Here is a 22,403-nt window from a genome sequence, read left to right as displayed (position 1 = left end):
GGTCTACTAGATTCGTACTAGCCTTCTGTCGGACAGAGGAGTCTTTTTCGATCGTTCACCAACTTGAGGTGGGTCTCAACCATAAGTCGCGTATCATGAAACAACAAGCATTCTGTTGAGATGGCAACGGCAACGAGAACTTACCTGAAGTAAAAGGTCTACTAGATCAGTACTACCCTCCTGTTGGACAGAGGAGTCTTTCTCGATCGCTCACCAACTTACAACAGTTACATTCTCAGATCATAAAGAACGATCTACAGGCAACTACCAAGGGTCAACCTGAAAATACCCCAACCTAAATACCCTACTGCGCGAAGAGTAAGAGATACTCTATGGGTTCAGGAATCCAGCATAAGTTGCTCTGTCTGAAATTACCGTAATTTGGGTCCCTGCGCATAGGAACTACTATGAAAATGAACAGACAGATGAACTAGCAAGAACGGGATCTGCTCTGGATATCTTCAACGCCGTTTCATTAGCAACTCCTTTAGGTTTTATCCAATATGTTCCCTCAGGCTTTTTCTTTAAAAGGCTGAAAATATATGGAACACTTTAGACACATGTAGATGTGCTAATTTAATGAGGCCTTCTTTCAATGAGAAATGTATTAGGACACCTTTAACCCGCAATATATATCTCCCGATATAGGAGGGATATATGCATGTTACATACTACTGTTGGCAGTAATCACTGAATGCTAGACAGACTTAAAAGGCGGCTTTGTATCTCCTTCAGCTTTGTATCTTCCATCTTTTCTGCGAATGCACTGGTTGTAAACTGAACGACCTCCTGAGATTTCTAACAGCTACATGCTCGATCTGAGGAATCCTGTCAAAATGGAGTATTTTCGAAAATTTTTGCCAAAAAAGAATGCGATGACAATTTTGCTGGGTTATAACTAAAGTTTAATAGTTGTTTTATACAATTTGTATTGTTGTTGTTTTTTTAAGTTAAGCTGCAACTAAAATTTTCTTATTTATTTACAATTTACAATATGACATGGACATGGCAGAGATAGTAAATAAGAAAAATAAAGAAATATATTTACAATACCAACGACATTTGATAGTTGTAAAACTGTATAAAAGATAAACTTTCATATTTTTGCATTATAGAGTTTTTTTCCAAATTATTTTTTGTATATACCCTACAGTAAGTAGCGAAAGAAGGTTAATATTTTAAAGAGTTTAGAGTGCAGATGTAAAAATTAAAGTAGCGTGTTGAAAATAATCGTTAATGATCAATTTTATTTAGCACTTCCTGTTTTTCCTCTATTTTCCATTAATTTTATTTGTATTTTTCTTTATATATTTGCTTATTTTCTAATAAAGCATATCTTTGAGTAACAATAAATTAAAGTATAGTTTAAGGGATTTCCTTTGTTACGTATAAAAATTTATTGATTGCACTTTTATAATAAAATATGTGTTTATCTGTAAGCAATTATTTATTAGCTTTTTTTGTTGAGGGAAAAATTATAAATAATTAATTTATTATTAATTGTTGTGTTTAATTAAGTTATATCTGACCTATGATAAAATATGGTATAGTCATAAATATGTATGTAGTAATTCAATTAACTGTGACTAACTTATTACTTACCACTTAACATTTCTTCGTATTGACCGACAAATTATCTTGATTATATTTTAATGATTAATTGCGGGGAAAATAGGTGTTTAATAGGGATGGAATATTTAGTACTATTGTCATCGAAAAATTCCTCAGTAACACCGCAAATGACTATGTACATCTTCTATTGCAAAAGTTTTTCTAAGTAGTTCATGAATTAGTACATATTCTGGTATATAGATTAGTTGAGAGTTGATTTGGGAATAGAGTTGTCAACCGATTAGTCCATAGACTAGACTTGCCTTATAAATGGGCTAGACCTGAGGCACCGCTAAGGAAGTGCACAACAGGATCGGTGCTAACTAACTAAGTAAGTAAGTAACTAAATAACTAACTAACTACTAACTAACTAACTAACTAACTAACTAACTAACTAACTAACTAACTAACTAACTAACTAACTAACTAACTAACTAACTAACTAACTAACTAACTAACTAACTAACTAACTAACTAACTAACTAACTAACTAACTAACTAACTAACTAACTAACTAACTAACTAACTAACTAACTAACTAACTAACTAACTAACTAACTAACTAACTAACTAACTAACTAACTAACTAACTAACTACTAACTAACTAACTAACTAACTAACTAACTAACTAACTAACTAACTAACTAACTAACTAACTAACTAACTAACTAACTAACTAACTAACTAACTAACTAACTAACTAACTAACTAACTAACTAACTACTAACTAACTAACTAACTAACTAACTAACTAACTAACTACTAACTAACTACTAACTAACTAACTAACTAACTAACTAACTAACTAACTAACTAACTAACTAACTAACTAACTAACTAACTAACTAACTAACTAACTAACTAACTAACTAACTAACTAACTAACTAACTAACTAACTAACTAACTAACTAACTAACTAACTAACTAACTAACTAACTAACTAACTAACTAACTAACTAACTAACTAACTAACTAACTAACTAACTAACTAACTAACTAACTAACTAACTAACTAACTAACTAACTAACTACTAACTAACTAACTAACTAACTAACTACTAACTAACTAACTAACTAACTAACTAACTAACTAACTAACTAACTAACTAACTAACTAACTAACTAACTAACTAACTAACTAACTAACTAACTAACTAACTAACTAACTAACTAACTAACTAACTAACTAACTAACTAACTAACTAACTAACTAACTAACTAACTAACTAACTAACTAACTAACTAACTAACTAACTAACTAACTAACTAACTAACTAACTAACTAACTAACTAACTAACTACTAACTAACTAACTAACTACTAACTAACTAACTAACTAACTAACTAACTAACTAACTAACTAACTAACTAACTAACTAACTAACTAACTAACTAACTAACTAACTACTAACTAACTAACTAACTAACTAACTAACTAACTAACTAACTAACTAACTAACTAACTAACTAACTAACTAACTAACTAACTAACTAACTAACTAACTAACTACTAACTAACTAATAACTAACTAACTAACTAACTAACTAACTAACTAACTAACTAACTAACTAACTAACTAACTAACTAACTAACTAACTAACTAAACTAACTAACTAACTAACTAACTACTAACTACTAACTAACTAACTAACTAACTAACTAACTAACTAACTAACTAACTAACTAACTAACTACTAACTAACTAACTAACTAACTAACTAACTAACTAACTAACTAACTAACTAACTAACTAACTAACTAACTAACTAACTAACTAACTACTACTAACTAACTAACTAACTGACTAACTAACTAACTAACTAACTAACTAACAACTAACTAACAACTAACTAACTAACTAACTGAGGATGCTCTTCATCCTGTTGTCGTTGAGGTCACTTCAGAGGATTTTAGTACTCCTACCTACCATTCCACTGTCCATCAGGTTAAGTTAACCTCCTTATACCACCTTATAACAAGTACATTCGCTTTTATTTCCGAGTGACTTAATACTCATATGATCCGGAGCTTAACGCTAAGAATTCAATTATAGATGTCTGGAAGCTAGTGATTAGGAGGACGGATATATATTTCGATGTAGATCACCAGACTTCTTTTCCCAATTTAAAACTATCCGTGTATTAATATATTCCCATAAGGGTTTGCCCTAATGTTCCACGATCTCTTATCTTTAATCATGGTCCCGCTTACGCCCAAGAAACATGTAAGCTGATGTCTTTGTCCACCATATTAAAACTGACTTTTTGTCTTATAGTTTAACTAAGAACTAACTTCATGCCTATGGTTCTCCTACATCGATATTTAGATAGTCGTTTCCGATCATGGAATGCGCCTAGGAATTTAAACCTGTCGGTCACAGATATTTTCCTACCAGCTTTTTATGGTGTTAAGCAGAAAGGATTTATGCGTCGATAAAACGTTGGTGTCGCGTAACTTTTTTGAATTTGGGAAACCGAGTTACACGAGCAAAAAACCATTAAGAATAACACTTTCTGAGACTTCTGCGAAATTTGAACTGAATATTCAAAGTACCAAGAAAAGCCCGAATAACAAGCAAACTTTCAAAATATTTTCTAGACTAAACTTTTTTTTTAAATCAATAGAACTTACTAAAAGTTTCAATTTCTTTGTAAATTTTATAATAAATTCACACTAAAATTTTTTACTTCTTTTTATTATTTTTCCAGATATACACTATTTACATAAAACATTTACGACATCTGTGAATTTATCGATGAGGAGACCAAAGATGGTGGAAATATTGTATAAATTCTTTGATTATATTCATAAAAGTCACGAACATCTTCGTCATCTATTTCATCACTGCAATCAACACCCTCATCCTTATCATTATTGGTAGCTTGACCACCTACCGACTCCTCCTTAGAATGATTTTCATTTTCATACGGTACGGAATGTGTATGGACTTTGTATTTGTGTTCAGTCTTCAAATGAGGTTGATAGCAACTCAAAGAGGCACGTAGAAAACCACTGCAACCGCAAAGATATTCACAACAATGTATTTTCGCATGCCAGGGTTCTTTTACATTTTCCATGTGTATATTGGAATGACATTCATCGGGGTTGGGAGGAAAGCTAGCTGAAGAAGTTGTTTCCTTGTGGGCACCATATTTGACACGATAACAACAGCAGCAGAGTTGCGAATAGCAACAGCAGAGCAGTGAAGAAACTTTGGCTTTAAAAATTAAGGTATATTGTATAGTTTCGGTGAGGAATGTATAAAATAAAGGATTTAAAACGGAACTGGCTAAATTCATTAAACCAAAGACAAAATATAAAATCCAATGTCCAGGTTTTGTATAGCTGCCATACATGCGCATCAGTAGAAAGATCCAGGCGGGCAAACGTAGGAAAACGAAGACAGCCATCATTAGGAGTATAATGGTAAACATTCTCAAATGTCTAGCTTCTCGAGAATTATTAGCGGTAACATTAGAAGTGTTGTTAGTTGTTGCACTGGCACTAGTTGCTGTTGTCACCTTACCACCCAAAGTATTAGTCAAACTACTAGGCAATGTAGAACTGGAGGTGTGAACCGATTTACAATTACAGTTTTTCGTTGAGAGAAAAGAACATTTGGGTTGTTCTGTTTTAGGTGTTTCGATCGTGCAGGGTGCATCGCTACATTTAGCTTGATTTTTTGTTTTCGCCTTAAGAGTTCTCTTTTTAGTAATGGCAGCAATATGTCGACGTTTCCATAATTTTCGGGCTATTATAGAGTTGAACCAAAAGAATGCTCCAATACAGGGTATGAAGATTATAACGAACACAATGGCATAATAGAGAGCGACGTTATTCTGAAAAGTGAAAATGTAATAGAATTGTTTCAGTTATCAGGTGGTAGATATTTCAATATAATACATTATTCGGCTATAAAAGTTTATTGTATAATAAAATCTAATTTATATACATAACATGATAAATCAGGAGATTAGTGTGACAAACATTTTAACAATCGATCGAAGGTCGTGAAGACTTGACTTGCCTTATCCGCTTCACTTCGAAAGGGTAACTGACATTGAAGACGGACAGATATTCTGGCGGCGAATCCATATGATCCATTGGTCGGGAATATAGAACCATGTAAGACTGGCTTGATAGATTCCTCGTATGATTCCTCGGATGACTAGATCTATATTGTATTGTCGACCAGTAGATATAATAACATTCTAGCCTGAAGATTTGTATGGGTCGAAGGTGTTGATTGCCGATTTAATAACATCCTCGCCAATTTGAGTTCCGGCGGATGTTGATAATAGATGTATGGTCTAGCCAATGAGCTGTTCAATGGGACGTTACCAGGAAAATGAGTGTTCATCAATTCTATTAGTAATTCAGGTGCTCTCGTCATCCGTGCTTTTGAATAAAGCTTTTGACAGGATTTTTCGCAAGCGACTGGTCTCACCACTAGAGAAGCTCTTCGAAGATCTACTCTTACCGTTCCTAACCTGGTTTTTAAACCTATTCAAAGAGTACATGTAGAAAAACTATTTCTGGGGATTACTATGATAATTTCCTTTCCTCTTTGGTATAAAGAGGTTCTCAGGTTTGATTGAAGGAGACAATTCAGGATTCAACTTTGTTCAATCCAATTTGTTTCCCTTCTGCTTAGAAAGGTTGGATTTCTTTTCTTTATTCTCTCTATTGAGAATTAAAGATAACCATGATCTGAAAAAGAACATTCGTGCTAAACTTTTCAGTTAAGAACTAAATGAGTACGGTTTTCGATATATCCAATCGATTTGCAATTACAAAATTAGGTTCTGAATCTCTATTTACGAACTGATTATCTCCTAGTATTGTTGTTGTTGTAGCACTGACACGTGTAAAGTCGGTGTAGCTGGTAATATAGGAAGGAATTGGGGTCTGCAACCAGATATGGTAATTTGGATTTACACATTGGCTCTCAGGCCTATTCTAACTTATGGTTGCATTATCTGGTGGGAGGCCTTGATAAAGAACAGTTGTGGGAAAATTATCAATAAAGCTTAAAGGTGTGATTTTATTGGTATTTCTGGTGCCATTAGATGCATTGCACAAGCGACCTTTCTGTTCATTCTGTACCTGTCACCTATGGAAAATTTTGTAGCAGGCGTGGCGGCTAGGAATCTGCTAAGACTCTACGAGACTTCGTTAGTCAAACCTTCACGCGACGACCATACAAAAATACTCTACGATGTAGGTCTGTCTTAATAACAGATTACGAGATTACCACTCTGGACTTCGGGACTTCTCATAGAATTTCCAACTAGGGATGATTGGCTTGTTTCCGATAGACTGTGTGGTGGGTGTGCAGTTTTCACTGATGGGTCCAAGATGATATCAAGATGAAACGATCCTTCAGTCTACCTGTCGAATGCAGTGTCTTCCAAGCAGAGATCATAGCGACCTGGAAAGCGAAGGAACTGAGTCTGTTGTGACAATTTATGTTGATGGTCAAACTGCTCTTAGAGCATAGGCTTGTCACTCGGTACATTCGCGCCTGGTTATAGATTGTAGAAATGCCATTAGGGACATTATGAGACGGTTTACCACTAGGAGTCAGGACATTGCAATCTGCATGTTCTGTTCGAAACTTGATATAAATGGCACAGAAAGGATGGTAAAACCACCCATTTGTCACTATTATAGGCTGATATTCGAGAGAATCTGTGACATAATAAACCAGTCCTAGAAGAACAGATTGGATTGCAAAGTATCAAAGGCCCTATGACCAAAACTTGTTATGGGGACTACCAAAATACTTATAGCACTGTATAAACGCACTCTAAGGATTCTGATGAGAAGAAACATGGTCGATCGAGCATATAATTTGCTTCTGTCCTAAGATCTCAGGCTGGAATGGCTAAGGAATAGGTTCCATGACGAAATGGGGGATATTGCGGTTCTTGACCCTCGCAGTCTACTAGGTTTTATCAAGAGAATTAGTCACTTCTTTGACTGGGCTACCACATCTCTCATCAATAATATTTCTATTTGTGATCGACTGGCCACTCGGCAATACAACACATTTTATAGAAATGCGAAACAGAAGTACTGATATTAGTAGCAGTTTTCCTGGTTACAACACAACGCACCAAGGGTCGGAACCCAAGGGGTCATCACCGGAGTGCTGGTTCAAGGAAATATATAATTAGTCTGGTTTCGTTCACACAGGTCATAAAACAATCGATCTCTTAGTGGTTAGTATTCTAGTCTGGTGACCGAAGGTGTTGGGTTCGATTCCTACCTGAGGCACTGGTAAAAGAGCGTACAATAGACCCCATAGACCCCGTATTTTTCGGATTTGCTATATATACATCCTCCTTTCAAACTAACTTACTAACTCACTATCTTTACATGACTTTGAGGATTATAGAAACTTTTAAAACTGCCTTCGGAACTAATAGTTTCCAGTAAAAGATGTATGAACCTAAAAACATTAAAAAAGTACTAAATAAATACTCACTTGATCCGATACGCACATGTTAACAAGTTTTTGTTCACGCACCAAAGTATAGGATAAATCCTCTAGTGCTGCTTCTATTTCCCAAGGCGATTTAGTTCCTGTTGCTGTTCCTACTGTTGGTAGTAATGATGTTACTGTTGTTGGTGTTGTTTTAGGTGTCTGCGTATTTGTTGTCACGGTAATATTTGGTTTCTTTGGCGTCATAATCACATGACCATTTTCCGTTGGCAACAATGATGAAGTGGTAGTTGTATTTGTAGCTACTGCTTCCGTTGCTGTTGTTGTTGACCAACCTGTCGCATTCATCGTTTCATGTTCTTCCGTCAAAATGTACACCGGTATTAAATCGTAAATAGTGAATACGGGACAAGCAATACCAATGGAAGCCAACCAAATGCATAACATACAGACAATGCAGCTAATTACACTTGGATTCCAAAAACCGATTACGGCCTTCATCACCGCAAAATAACGATCTACGGCAATGCCAACTAAAGTCATGCTGCTGGCTAAAATGGCAGACGTTGTGGCAAAAGGTACAAAACTGCACATCAAATTTCCTAAACGCTGAATGTACAAACAGTAGTAGAGAACAAGTATAATAAAAAAAAGTACAAAATTAGTTATCACACCCACACATACATATGCAGTACACATCCAATCAATTCCATTCAAAGATGTCCTTAATAGGATTCTATGCAAATGTATACATACATATATTTCAATATTTACCCAGATCTGAACGTATTCGGCCGTAAACTGTGACAAATAGGCTGTGGTCAGAAACACTGTATTCATCAAGTCACTGAATGCCAACGATATGAGACATGCCCGAAAGAACGGACGTATTTTACGGCGAAAATTTACAAAGAGCGTACACATATTACCACATAGCGACAGTAAACAGAGTATGGTCAGTGTCACTATAAAGATGTTTCGCTGTGCGGTTGTCAGGGATGTTAACTCTGTATCCAATACACCAGGATAATTAGCTTCTGTATATTCATTACTATTATTATTGTCATCATCCGTTGTGGGTCTGCTGTCGACACTATTGCTGGTGTCGTCATTATTCAATGACGTTCCTCCTAATTGCTGTTGGTGTGCTGTGCCTAAATTCGATTTTCCATGGGTGATTTTTGTGATATGACTAATGTAGGCACCAGCGAATGCCATGAGCTGTGTTTAAAGTGTTAAATTATAAAAAATTTTAATGTTAATTGTTAAGGAAATTTTATATTAAAAAAATTATTAAAAATCAAGATAAAGTTCAATACGTTTTAACTATACGAGGGAAAGTCAATAAGTCCGAAACTTTTTTGGTTTTGGGGCAACTATCTTGTGGAAAGTTTTCTCATACCCAAGCGAACTTTCATATTTGAAACCTTTGTGTTACGTAAGATAACGATCGGACAACTTCATATCGTAAATTGTTTCAATTGCTTCGAGTGTAGAGACTTCAACTATGTGGTTCTTTCCATGATCCTAAAATAACCATTAGATAAGGTTAAATGGGAAATTATGCCAAAATTGGTGGTAATACATTTGATCCATTAAGAAACCCTTAAAATAATCCCTCATGCATTTGGGCGATCTTGTAAAACCAATGGTTATCAATTGAAATAACCGGTATTTCGAACAAATTTGAGTCCTTTCATGGACCTGAACAGGGTCTGAAACACTGGACCATAGCATTTTAGTTGCAAATTGGATACAGTGGACCACGTGAGTTCTGTTTCTTATGTTAATCATTTAGCGTTATCAGCCATATATACTTTAGCGAAGCAGTTTAGAACCGTTCGATCCATTAATTCCGCATTCTTTGGTACATTCAGTTCCTCGAACGCCTTCATGTCTTAGAAGTCATATTAACTGCCATCTGAGTTGACAAGGAGAGCTAATGGCTCCATTAAGCCCTGATAGATGATCGAAATTTTTGTGAAGATTCTTATGTTGTCCATTTGCCGATCAGGCTTCATATCGGCCAGGGGGATATTAATATCAATAACTTTGCGAAACAGTTTCGAATCAATTCCATTTGTTAATTAAGTATTCGTTGAAACTTTCAGTTCTCCGAAAGTCCTCATGCCTTAGAACTCATATGAACTCCCATCTGAGTTAACAAAGAGAGCGAATGTTTCATATCCAGAAACATATATTAACTCGAAATGTCGTCTGATTTGTGAATGCAATTGGAGGTCGGTTTAAATTAGAAGTTCCGAAGTTCTTGTGAAGATTTTATTGGTCAACGTCTCGAGATTGAATTCTCAGATTGTTCTAGCGGCAATATTAGGCGTAAATTTTAGCCGAAAAACGGTCTTTGTCTTTGAATGGTGGACAAAAAGTGTAATAGCAAACTACTACAGGGAGTTCAGCGTAGATGCTGCTTGGGTAAATGTGATGCCATAAGTCAACCAAGGCTCTGGAAACGTTGCGAGATATTCCACCCATTGGAACATATTTAAGATATGAGGCAGTACTTACAGCTCATAACTTTAGGTGAACTGGCCAAAAGCGGTTATACGACACGTCATCAATGTATGCTAGACACATCGGAAGGTTATACACAATCATCGGACGTGCCTGATCGCATACCAGACGCAGAATATGTGGGAAACTTTATCTTTATTATACTGATCCCAGATAGAATGTTTTGGTCAAGCGGAACAATGGCGCAAATCCCCGTAGGAATCCGTTGCTACACGGATGGCTCTAAATTGGGGGACAAAGTGGTACTGGTGTTCTATACTGAAGGCCCGGAAACAGAAATATACCACCGTTTACCTAATCACAAAACCAGCAACCCAATACGTAAATTGTATACGAATAAATATAGCGCCTACAGGGCTTAACATATTTACCGACAGCCAGAAGGCCATTAGGGTAATGATAATGATAATGATAAAGATTTACATTATATGGGTACCAGGCCACTCGTGAGTAGTCGTCAACGAAAGGGCGAATGTATTAGCTTTAAAGAGAAGGGAGCTCGAGGTAGTTAACCTGACGAACGCAAAACCATTCGACGGAACGAAGGTTGAATTAAGGAAAATGGGTCTAATGGAATAATGAAACTGTGGGTAGAACCACAGGGATCCTAATAAGAGCAACAGTAGAAATCTCCTCAAAATAAGCAAGTCTGAGCATAGTATGATGGTACGTATTCTGTAATTTACTTTCATGAAAAGGAGCGCACAACAGGACCAATAGCGGCCCAGGTGTATTTCTTCGGATTTTATGTAAAACCTATCAACATAACCTAAGTATAGCCCAGTCTTTTTGATGGCATTGAAAGTAATTAACAATTTCCTATTAAAGCCTGATGTATTTAGTATACAATTCGCCTGCAACCTCATAATCGGTCTGCTTACTGTTTGAAGGATGATGGCATGATCAATGCAATCTTGTCTTAATGTGCACGATTTCCTAATTCTTACAGCCGATTTAGCAGAAATAATCTTGTAGGTTACGGGAGGGAGAATAGAGGGAGTAGTTTTTCTGGATATTCGATTTTAACCTACTCCCATTGCAAGTAAGAGAAAAGACATTTAGGGGGAAGTTTGTTTCACATGCGGACAGTACGACTCTGTAGTACATTATGCGAACCTCTGGCCAATCGATCACAAATGGATTTAATATTGCTGAAAGACATGTGTTACGTATAAATATGTGAGTTTCGGAAACAAGTTACCTAATTTCAGAAGAACACATTCTATTGTAGTATCGATAGAATATTGGAACACACCACACATTGCGACGGTGCTCCAGAGAATCAATAGAGTTAGATGCCCTACGGTCACCAATAAGTACCTCAGCCCTCTCCTTTACACGGTCGAGTAGCCCCAAAATAGACTTTGAATCACTGACCCATACCTTATTCTTTGTGCAACTTTTAAGGTCTATAGAGGATTGTTAAAAGCCCTCTCAACTAGACATTGTTGCAGTTTTTCCTTTGTAAACACAGTATCTCAACTTTAGAAGTAAATATTATGAAATATTCTCGTAAATATTATTACCAACTTCTAAACAATTCTCTACTTTTTGTATTTACACCACAAATTATTAAAAATTCCGTTTTATTATTAGATTTCTTTTTATTACTTGAATAACACTTTGCCCGTTAATATAAATAATATTCTATTGCCTAACAATATGCTATATTGTTATTTAAATATTACCGCTTAAATGTTGTGCTATTATATCCACCGTCAATTATCAACTAAATTGTGCAATATGTCATTAAGTTCACAAGTTAATTATGGTACGGATGTAGTATGTTAAAAACAATTTAGTTGCTCATTTTGGTTTCTTTTTTTTTTTTGCCATTTATTGTCATTAAATTCATTCACTCACCAGAGGTGGTCTTTATCACATTACGAGTATCTATCAGTTTTTCTATATCTGTAACATTATTTGTTGTGGAACAGTTTGAAAATAATGAAGAAAAGATAATGCGTATATTCCATAATTTTTGTTATATGATAAAAAGTGTTATTGGTTTTAGGTTCCATAGGTTTGGTAGAATATCATGGTCGCTAGACAAAACCATGGTCAACAATATGTTTTTGGAACTATTAGAGAAACAGTTAGGTTAGAATCAGATCCAATATGATAGAGCCTGTATTATGCTTCTTTTCATTGATAAAGTATTATATAGTTTAGGTAGCCAAATAGATCGCCAAAGTAGGCCGATCCAAGGCAGGACAATCAATGTCAAGGCAGGACAATCACAGAAAAGATGAGATATAATCTCTCCTTCATCCTCATTTTGAACGGAAAGCCAATGCATCTAGCATGGCTACCAAATTTACAGTGTCCAGTAACAATCGATACCAGCCTATCTAGTTGTGGTTTTTGGAGATCAAGGAGATATTTAGACCTGCATGGATCTATATGTGGTCACAGCGCTCTAGCTATTGAACACATGAGCAATAGAGTGGCAGTTTTCAGTAACCTGCCTCTTTATTACAAGAAGTGGGGCACCGAAAAACTGATCTATTTTCAGTACGCTAAGTATGGTGCCAGCTTTTGCCAAGATGTCAGCAGTATTATTGCCATAAGAACTCCCGAGTTTTCTGACCCAAACAATTCTAGATTTGGAAAACACACCAATTAGGAAATTTTGATATCCCTGTTAGATATCCGATAGTACTTTAGCCAATTCGACGGCTTCTTTATCTCTGATATTTCAGTTTGAAGGATACTACAGTCATCATTGAGTCGGAAAGAGATTTTCAAACCAAAATTCCTCAATGAATATGCCACCATCAACTCCTTTCGGAGGCAATTATTTGGCGGAAGGAGAGATTTTTGAGACTCCGTAGAGATATAATACTAGAATTGTCTCATTAGGGAGGATTCTGGAATACAATAATCATCAGCATACTGATGACTCGAAATCCTGATATCCCTCTTAGATATCCCATAGTACCTTAGCCAATTCGACGACCTCTTTATCGCAGATATTTCAGCTTGACGGATAGTACAGTCATCATTGAGTCATACCAAATTCCTCAAGGAATATGCGACCATCAACGTCGCCGTCTTGGATCCGTCTGTGTACACACGGAAGCAATTGTTTGGCGGTAGGACAGATGTGGTATCATAGATGTAGTTTCTTAGAATCTTCCCAATCAGTATTCCTGAGGTTTGTAAAATCTGGAATAAAATCTTTACTAAGATATTTGGATCTATTTGGCAATGATTCACAGTTATCCCGTATGCTCTACATTCGTCTGAATCTGTTCATCCCTCAAACACTATTATGGGTACCGACGGACATGAGAATTTTCTTCGAAGAGCTTTGGTCTTCATCAGATCGTATCTCCAGATTGGCATATTTCAAGGCATAACAACCTTCATTTTTATTTCCTTGCCAATTTAAGTACAAATATTATAAGTAACTGAAACTACCAACCAACTAATTGTACATTCCTTTAGTTATTTTCAAATTGTTATCATTATATTTTTGGCGTCAATTTGGATTGAACTATTTATTTCGCCCATCAGTCTTGTGGTAAAACTGTGTTATCGACTTAAGTACATAGTTCTATTTTTTGTTTGAGTTTTATCACAATTATTGTTTAACGTTCTGACAGTTTTTGTTGGTTTTTATCTCAAGTATCTTTGTTTTTCCCATTTTGTTAAATGCCTATCAATTCCTATATGTACTGTAATATGTTTCACGTTGATTTTTTTTATTGCTAACTTTTATTTGCATATGTTAAGGCTTGTTTGTAATTGAATACCTTTAATACGCCTAATTGTTTTCGATTTGTTACCAAAATTTTACTTTTTATATAACAAAATAACAATTTATACGAATAATTAAGTTATAATTGAATACAAATTATTCTGCTACATACATACATATGTATGTATGCATTTGTATTAAATATGATATCAGGTTTAAGATAATAATTATTATGTTATTTGTTTATGTGTAATTTTCATATAAAAAACATATTTTTTTTGTTGCATTACATATGCAATGTATTGACATGTAATTAATATTTTAACTTTTATTATAAAACGATATCTTGTTCGCTTTAAATCTACTATCACAGTTAAAATATATAAACTATTTTGTATTAAATACTTTTATTAAAGAGGGTTGCCATGTTTTCCTAGTAGAATAGAAAACAAGTAAGAAATTATAGTCGGTCGAGGCCGACCATATAATACCCTACACCTTTGACAAAAATATAATGTGATTTAGTTGCCATAATAAAGCATTTAAATTGAATTGTACCTTGCCTCAGATATACATACTTAAGCCGTTTATTGTTGAATAAAATTGTGGACATTTAAGTGAAATTTTGATGGGGGCTTTTCATAGGAGCTAGGGTCATATGAGGACCTATTATTATGGAATTCGTGAGGGTCATAAAATCTTGTATAGAACTTGGTTTTTGCAGCTTTTTGTCGAGATATGAGTATATTAAACATAATTATGAACTTACAAGCCCTATTCGGCGGGTTCAGTTGTATGGGGGCTAGGTGAAATAATGAACCGATGTAAACCATTTTCAACAGGCTTCATTTACGGTACCATAAAAGATCCTGTGCCAAATTTCATTGAATTATCTCCAAAATTGCGACCTGTAGTTTGATTACAAAGTTTAAAAGCCCTATTCGGGGGGTTCAGTCGTATGGGGGCTAGGTGAAATAATAGACCGATGTTAACCATTTTCAATAGACTTTGTCTACAGTACCATAAAAAATCATGTGCCAAATTTCATTGAATTATCTCCAAAATTGCGACTTGTAGTTTGATTACAAGGTTTACAAGCCCTATTGGGAGGTTCAGTTGTATGGGGGCTAGGTGAAATAATGCGATCTTAACCATTTTCAATAGGCTTCGTCCCTGGGACAAAATTCATACCAAATTTCATTGAATTATCTTCAAAATTGCGACCTGTAGTTTGATTACAAGGTTTACATGGACGGACGGACAGACGGAATGATTCTGAGCCGATTGGTATGCTTTAAGGTCGGTATAGGACCAATATTATTGTGCGTTACAAACATCAGCACAAACCCAATATACCCTCCCCACTGAAGTGGTGTAGGGTATAAAAAGTAAAAAATTATACTCCGACCATATAAAGTATATATATTCTGGATCCTTATAGAAAGCGGAATCCATTATGCCATGTATGTCTATTGAAATCAATTTTCTGAAGATATCTTTGGGTTCCAAATTTGCAATAATTCTATCACACATGCTTTCAAGAAGTTCCCTATTTAAAATCAGTGAAATACGTCCACAAATAATAGAGATATGATATTTTATCAAAAAAAAAAAAAAAAAAAAAAAAAAAAAAGAAGTAGGAAAGTACAGTCGGGCATGGCCGACCATATGATACCCTACACCACTGAGTATGTTAAAAATGTGGATTATTTTTAATAACAAAGCATTTAAGTTGTTTACCTAAATTCCGTAATATTTTAACAATTTGTTGAAAAAATTGATTTTCTGAAAGTGGAGGCAAGTGTAAATATGGGCCTATCCTTATAAATGTTGGTACATGGCTTTACGTTTACATTAGAGTTACGTGAATATATTATTGACCTTCAAGTCATTTTCTGAAGGGGACTTTGTATAGGGTCAAATACAGTCCGATAATTACGAAAATCGGTAGTATTATTAAGACGTATGTAGAGCTAAGTTTTGCCGATTTTTCTAGAGATACTACAATATTTAACATAATAAATCGAAAGCCCTTGTTGTAGGGGGCTAGGTGACATAATGGACCGATTTCAACCATTTTCAATAGGCTTCGTCGTATGGTTTAAATTTCATCAAAATATCTTGAAAATCATCAGCACAAACGTATAATACCCTCCCCACTATGGTGGGGTTAGTTAGTTAGTTAGTTAGTTAGTTAGTTAGTTAGTTAGTTAGTTAGTTAGTTAGTTAGTTAGTTAGTTAGTTAGTTAGTTAGTTAGTTAGTTAAGTTAGTTAGTTAGTTAGTTAGTTAGTTAGTTAGTTAGTTAGTTAGTTAGTTAGTTAGTTAGTTAGTTAGTTAGTAGTTAGTTAGTTAGTTAGTTAGTTAGTTAGTTAGTTAGTTAGTTAGTTAGTTAGTTAGTTTAGTTAGTTAGTTAGTTAGTAGTTAGTTAGTTAGTTAGTTAGTTAGTTAGTTAGTTAGTTAGTTAGTTAGTTAGTAGTTAGTTAGTTAGTTAGTTAGTTAGTTAGTTAGTTAGTTAGTTAGTTAGTTAGTTAGTTAGTTAGTTAGTTAGTTAGTTAGTTAGTTAGTTAGTTAGTTAGTTAGTAGTTAGTTAGTTAGTTAGTTAGTTAGTTAGTTAGTTAGTTAGTTAGTTAGTTAGTTAGTTAGTAGTTAGTTAGTTAGTTAGTTAGTTAGTTAGTAGTTAGTTAGTTAGTTAGTTAGTTAGTTAGTTAGTTAGTTAGTTAGTTAGTTAGTTAGTTAGTTAGTTAGTTAGTTAGTTAGTTAGTAGTTAGTTAGTTAGTTAGTTAGTTAGTTAGTTAGTTAGTTAGTTAGTTAGTTAGTTAGTTAGTTAGTAGTTAGTTAGTTAGTTAGTTAGTTAGTTAGTTAGTAGTTAGTTAGTTAGTAGTTAGTTAGTTAGTTAGTTAGTAGTAGTTAGTTAGTTAGTTAGTTAGTTAGTTAGTTAGTTAGTAGTTAGTTAGTTAGTTAGTTAGTTAGTTAGTAGTTAGTTAGTTAGTTAGTTAGTTAGTTAGTTAGTTAGTTAGTTAGTTAGTTAGTTAGTTAGTTAGTTAGTTAGTTAGTTAGTAGTTAGTTAGTTAGTTAGTTAGTTAGTTAGTAGTTAGTTAGTTAGTTAGTTAGTTAGTTAGTTAGTTAGTTAGTTAGTTAGTTAGTTAGTTAGTTAGTTAGTTAGTTAGTTAGTTAGTTAGTTAGTTAGTTAGTTAGTTAGTTAGTTAGTTAGTTAGTTAGTTAGTAGTTAGTTAGTTAGTAGTTAGTTAGTTAGTTAGTAGTTAGTTAGTTAGTTAGTTAGTTAGTTAGTTAGTTAGTTAGTTAGGTTAGTTAGTTAGTTAGTTAGTTAGTTAGTAGTGTTAGTTAGTAGTAGTTAGTTAGTTAGTTAGTTAGTTAGTTAGTTAGTTAGTTAGTTAGTTACTTCGTAGTTAGTTAGTTATTTAGAGAAAGATACTCTTCCATATAGACCTGGTAACTCTGCAGTATCATCCTTACATTTTTACTAGTGCTTAATTATTATGCCAATTTGTCAATTCCAACAATATGACAACTACAATATTTTAAATATGACGTTAGAGAAAAAATCTGACTAAAATGAAAGCCTATTTTAAGGCTCTAAAACATGTTTTTAACAGCCCCACACATTTAAAAGTGCATAAATAATAGACATGTGGCATTTTGTCGTAACTTTTTTTACTGCAATTTTTTTAAACGAACAACGACAGAAAACTAATTTTCTATACGATAAAACTGTTAATTTAAAATGTTGATGATGCACAACAAATTATCACACCAATTTTCAAATATTCGTTCATTTAACTGTACACATGCCTACACATTGCAATTGGGTATTAGGTTGGTACAATTTCTACAGGACTGGAATTCTTATGAATGTACAAACGGAAGATGAAAGCGTGATAATATTGTCCATCTGTTCATGAAGTTTGTTTTGCATTGTAGATCGAATCCTTGGTTTCTTCCTCTCTTGTTTTTAATTTCATATATTAATATTGCATATATTGTTTGCGCAATTTGACGCTTCAAATACGTACGTTCTGAGCTTCTTATTGTAGGTACTAGTCCCTGTATAACAAAAGTTTTAGTTTTTTATGGAATGCTTGTCTAAGGGAGCTAAAAACCTAAATTTTACCATATTTTTATGAAGAAGTCTAATGCATTTAACTAACCGTTTGTGTGTTTTTACAATATCTGGTTAGTTAACTAGTCAGTCATTTAGTTGGTTAGTTCGTTGGCCGGCTATTTGGGCAGTGTTCTTTGGTAATCGCAATTACTCTATGAATAGTGAAAATATATATGGGAATTTCCCTGAAAATGTTAACCACCGATTGCAGGTATCAATACAAGTAGCCCATCGGGTCAAAGTATAAAGAGTAAAAAAACATAATTAAAATTTTTTAGAAGTTAATTTTAAGTACCAAGAAGAAAATATTACATCTATGCGACTTAGAATTTTATAAGGACAAATATCCGTACCATTCTATATAATGGCATGGAAATGCCCATATACTTATATTTTAGTTTGTGAATAAAATTAAACTATTTAGTTTTAATATCCTTTTCCTTTTAATTTTATCATCATGCCTAAAAATTTAGAGTATATTTTAGGGAGTTCATTTGAACAATGGGGAAATATAATTTGAAAAACACCAAAAATCTCTTTATGGTACTTTCCTATGTTCCTCAGCAGTTAAATACTCTTGAGGTATTATACCTCTTTAAGCGAGATATTCTTAAGAATAAACCGTTTTGTACTCCCCGAAATTCAAAATCGTAATACCCTAAAAAAACGTATTCGTTCTACTGTTAATGTACAATTTTCCTATGATAAATTTGCAAAAAAATTTACCAAGTTTTTTTCGCAATTGTTTTGTTATTGTTGTTTTCTGGGTTTGTTTTAAATAAAATATTTGTCACACAATTTTACATGTAAATTTTGTTGTAAAAGGACAAATTCATTTCTCATTAATCAACAAATGTTTCAAGTTGTCGTATTGTATTTTATTTCTCTTGTATTGTGTGCGATTGTAATAAAAAATAAATAAATTTTACAAATTTTTTTTGTTGTATAAAATTGTATATGTAATACATGCATACGTGTTTTTTTGCAATTGTGTGAATTTTTATAATAAATAAAAAAGGAAACATATGTATATTTTCACCTGTAAAAAAAACAATTTTTTTTAATATCACTTACGAAATATTTGTGTTATGTTGTGTGTGTGTATGTGTAAGTATGGTGATGATTTATTTGAAAATAATTGTTAAATATTTATGCAGCAATTGAATGATTTTTAATCTGTGTTTGTTTCTAATAAATAATGTTTATCGGTAAGAGAGATTTAGCAAATAACATGTTTGAAATTAGTTAAAATACATAAACAATTTTATAAATATGTCAAAGGATATACCATACGGGTATAAGATTAGCAAATGTTTGCACTTTATACAATTTCAAGGGGTTAGAATTTCAATCAGGGAGAAACGCAGAGACCACAAAAGGGGGGAAGAGAAAGAGAAGAAAGCGCGGCCGGCCGGAACGAACGGACGAACGAAAGAACGAACGAACGAACGAACGAACGAAAACGAAACGAACGAACGAACGAACGAACGAACGAAGAACGAACGAAACGAACGAACGAACGAACGAACGAACGAAGAACGAACGAACGAAACGAAACGAACGAACGAACGAACGAACGAACGAACGAACGAACGAACGAACGAACGAACGAACGAACGAAGAACGAACGAACGAACGAACGAACGAAACGAACGAACGAACGAAGAACGAACGAACGAACGAACGAACGAACGAACGAAACGAACGAAACGAACGAACGAACGAAACGAACGAACGAACGAACGAACGAACGAACGAACGAAACGAACGAACGAACGAACGAACGAACGAACGAACGAAGAACGAACGAACGAACGAACGAACGAACGAACGAACGAACGAACGAAACGAACGAAACGAACGAAAAACGAACGAACGAACGAACGAACGAACGAACGAACGAACGAACGAACGAAGACGAACGAACGAACGAACGAACGAACGAACGAACGAACGAACGAACGAACGAACGAACGAACGAACGAAACGAACGAACGAACGAACGAACGAACGAACGAACGAACGAACAAACGAACGAACGAACGAACAACGAACGAACGAACGAAGAACGAACGAACGAACGAACGAACGAACGAACGAACTACGAACGAAGAACGACGAACGAACGAACGAACGAACGAAACGAACGAACGAACGAACGAACGAACGAACGAACGAACAACGAACGAACGAACGAACGAAACGAACGAACGAACGAACTAAACGAACGAACGAACGAACGAACTAACTACTACTAACTAACGAACTAACTAACACTAACTACAACTACCTAACTAACAACTAAAACTAACTAACTAACTAACTAACTAACTAACTAATGACTAACTAACAACTAACTAACTAAGTAACTAACTTATTACTTTTTAATACAGACGATAGTCCGAAAGAAGTACAGAGTGTCATGTCCCGGTGTATTACAAACGGAATGACGAAAACCACATTGACTAGAGGAGGAAACGTAATGTTGAGAGTCAAAAGCCCAAGACGTCTTTGAAAACTTTTGGAATGAGATGGAACCTTACATTGTACACTAGATGTACAAAGCGCCAAGAACTCAACTCAACAGGTCAGACCTAAGACAATACAAATCTGTTTAGTCAACACCAAGGCTCAAAGTGTTGGGTGTGTTAAAACAAGATCGAACCGTTTACAAAAAGGTTGATATGAAGATTTTTCCCAACTTCACATCAAATTCAGATCCTCTACATTTACTGTTCTTAAACTGTTGATTATCTTGTCGAGTAGTCGATTCTGTAGTGATGACACAACGTAACTTGATCGATACATGCTTATACAGTATTAGTATAAGTATAGTTCCATATAGCTCACTGAGGGCGGATATAGCGTAGTGCATTCAAAGATTTTTTTATGGAAATGTACGGTCTCATGAGATATATAGAACGGGATCTGCTCTTGATATATCCAAAGCTGTTTCAGTTTCAATGAACTAATAGAGAGGCCTAGTTAATGGGATCTTCTTTCAATGAAAAACAAGAAAGCTCATAACCATGAATAGGCGAAATAACTGTATACTAAGCTGATATTGGATTCCCCTTTAATTAAAACCATCACATCTGGGTCTAAGCTTAATGACCTCCGGCTACAGGCAGGATCTAATATTATTGAATACTACATCTGTTGAGTGGGGTAGTTGTGGCAAAATGGAGTCCTTTTGACTCTCCCTGTTCTTGCGAAGTGAACTACTACGATAACCAACCATCATTGTCCCATTCCTGATGAGTCTGAGGATAGTACTTTTAATAGATCCCAGCGCAATTGCAACTAAAGTTGCACTGAAAATATTCAAAGTAGATCTAGTTTTGGTTGGATAGCCTTGACTGATTCCTTAATACTTAATAAAGAGTTTTTTGAATAGGGAATTTTTAGAAATGTTCGCGAGATATCAGACATTCTTTATACATGTTAATAGTAGAAGGTTCAAGGTTTAATGCATAGATTCTACTGAGGCAATATTGACGAAGTAAATTTTAACCTAAAATACGGTGCAAACGTTAGGCAATCTGATGAAGACCTTGAACTGTAATAGTAATGTTATGAGTACAATATTTTAGGAATTTTAATTCTGAGGGTTTCTAGAACCCCTATTATGGCCTTATGGATTTAGAATATCCCAATATTTTACTCTTACTTATTTATAATACAATTTGTATATTACTTACCTGTTTTAGGTAAATTAAATAAGTAAATATGTTTTATATACTGAATATATATGTATTTATATCTGTTTATTTATTTAATTGTATACAATGAGCCATAAAGTAAGTAATTAAATAATCAATGTTTATTTATTTAGTTTTATAACTTAATTTGCAATACTAGCTAATTTTTTGTAATCATTTTCAATTCTATTACATTTTCATTATAGTATTTAAGTCTTGGTAATGATAAGGAATATTTGTATATTTATTATTTGTTAAATATGTTCACAAGATTAATCGATGGT

The 22,403-nt window shown here is 34.2% G+C and overlaps 1 protein-coding gene across 1 annotated transcript; it reads right to left on the bottom strand.

Annotated features, from left to right (window-relative positions):
* Positions 1-4,346: 4,346 nt before the first annotated feature.
* Positions 4,347-12,311, bottom strand: LOC119601960. Its single transcript, XM_037953267.1, has 5 exons — positions 12,283-12,311; positions 8,837-9,283; positions 8,343-8,671; positions 8,105-8,198; positions 4,347-5,453 (listed from the first exon to the last, which is right to left on the bottom strand). Exons 2-5 carry the CDS (start codon positions 9,278-9,280, stop codon positions 4,347-4,349), a joined length of 1,974 nt encoding a protein of 657 aa, XP_037809195.1. The 5' UTR covers positions 9,281-9,283; positions 12,283-12,311.
* Positions 12,312-22,403: the final 10,092 nt, after the last annotated feature.

Source organism: Lucilia sericata, unplaced genomic scaffold, assembly GCF_015586225.1.
Source record: "Lucilia sericata isolate MDLA Ls3-8-SP2 unplaced genomic scaffold, ASM1558622v1 Contig000202F_arrow, whole genome shotgun sequence".
NCBI lineage: Eukaryota > Metazoa > Arthropoda > Insecta > Diptera > Calliphoridae > Lucilia > Lucilia sericata.
This window is presented reverse-complemented; position numbering and strand designations above follow the sequence as displayed.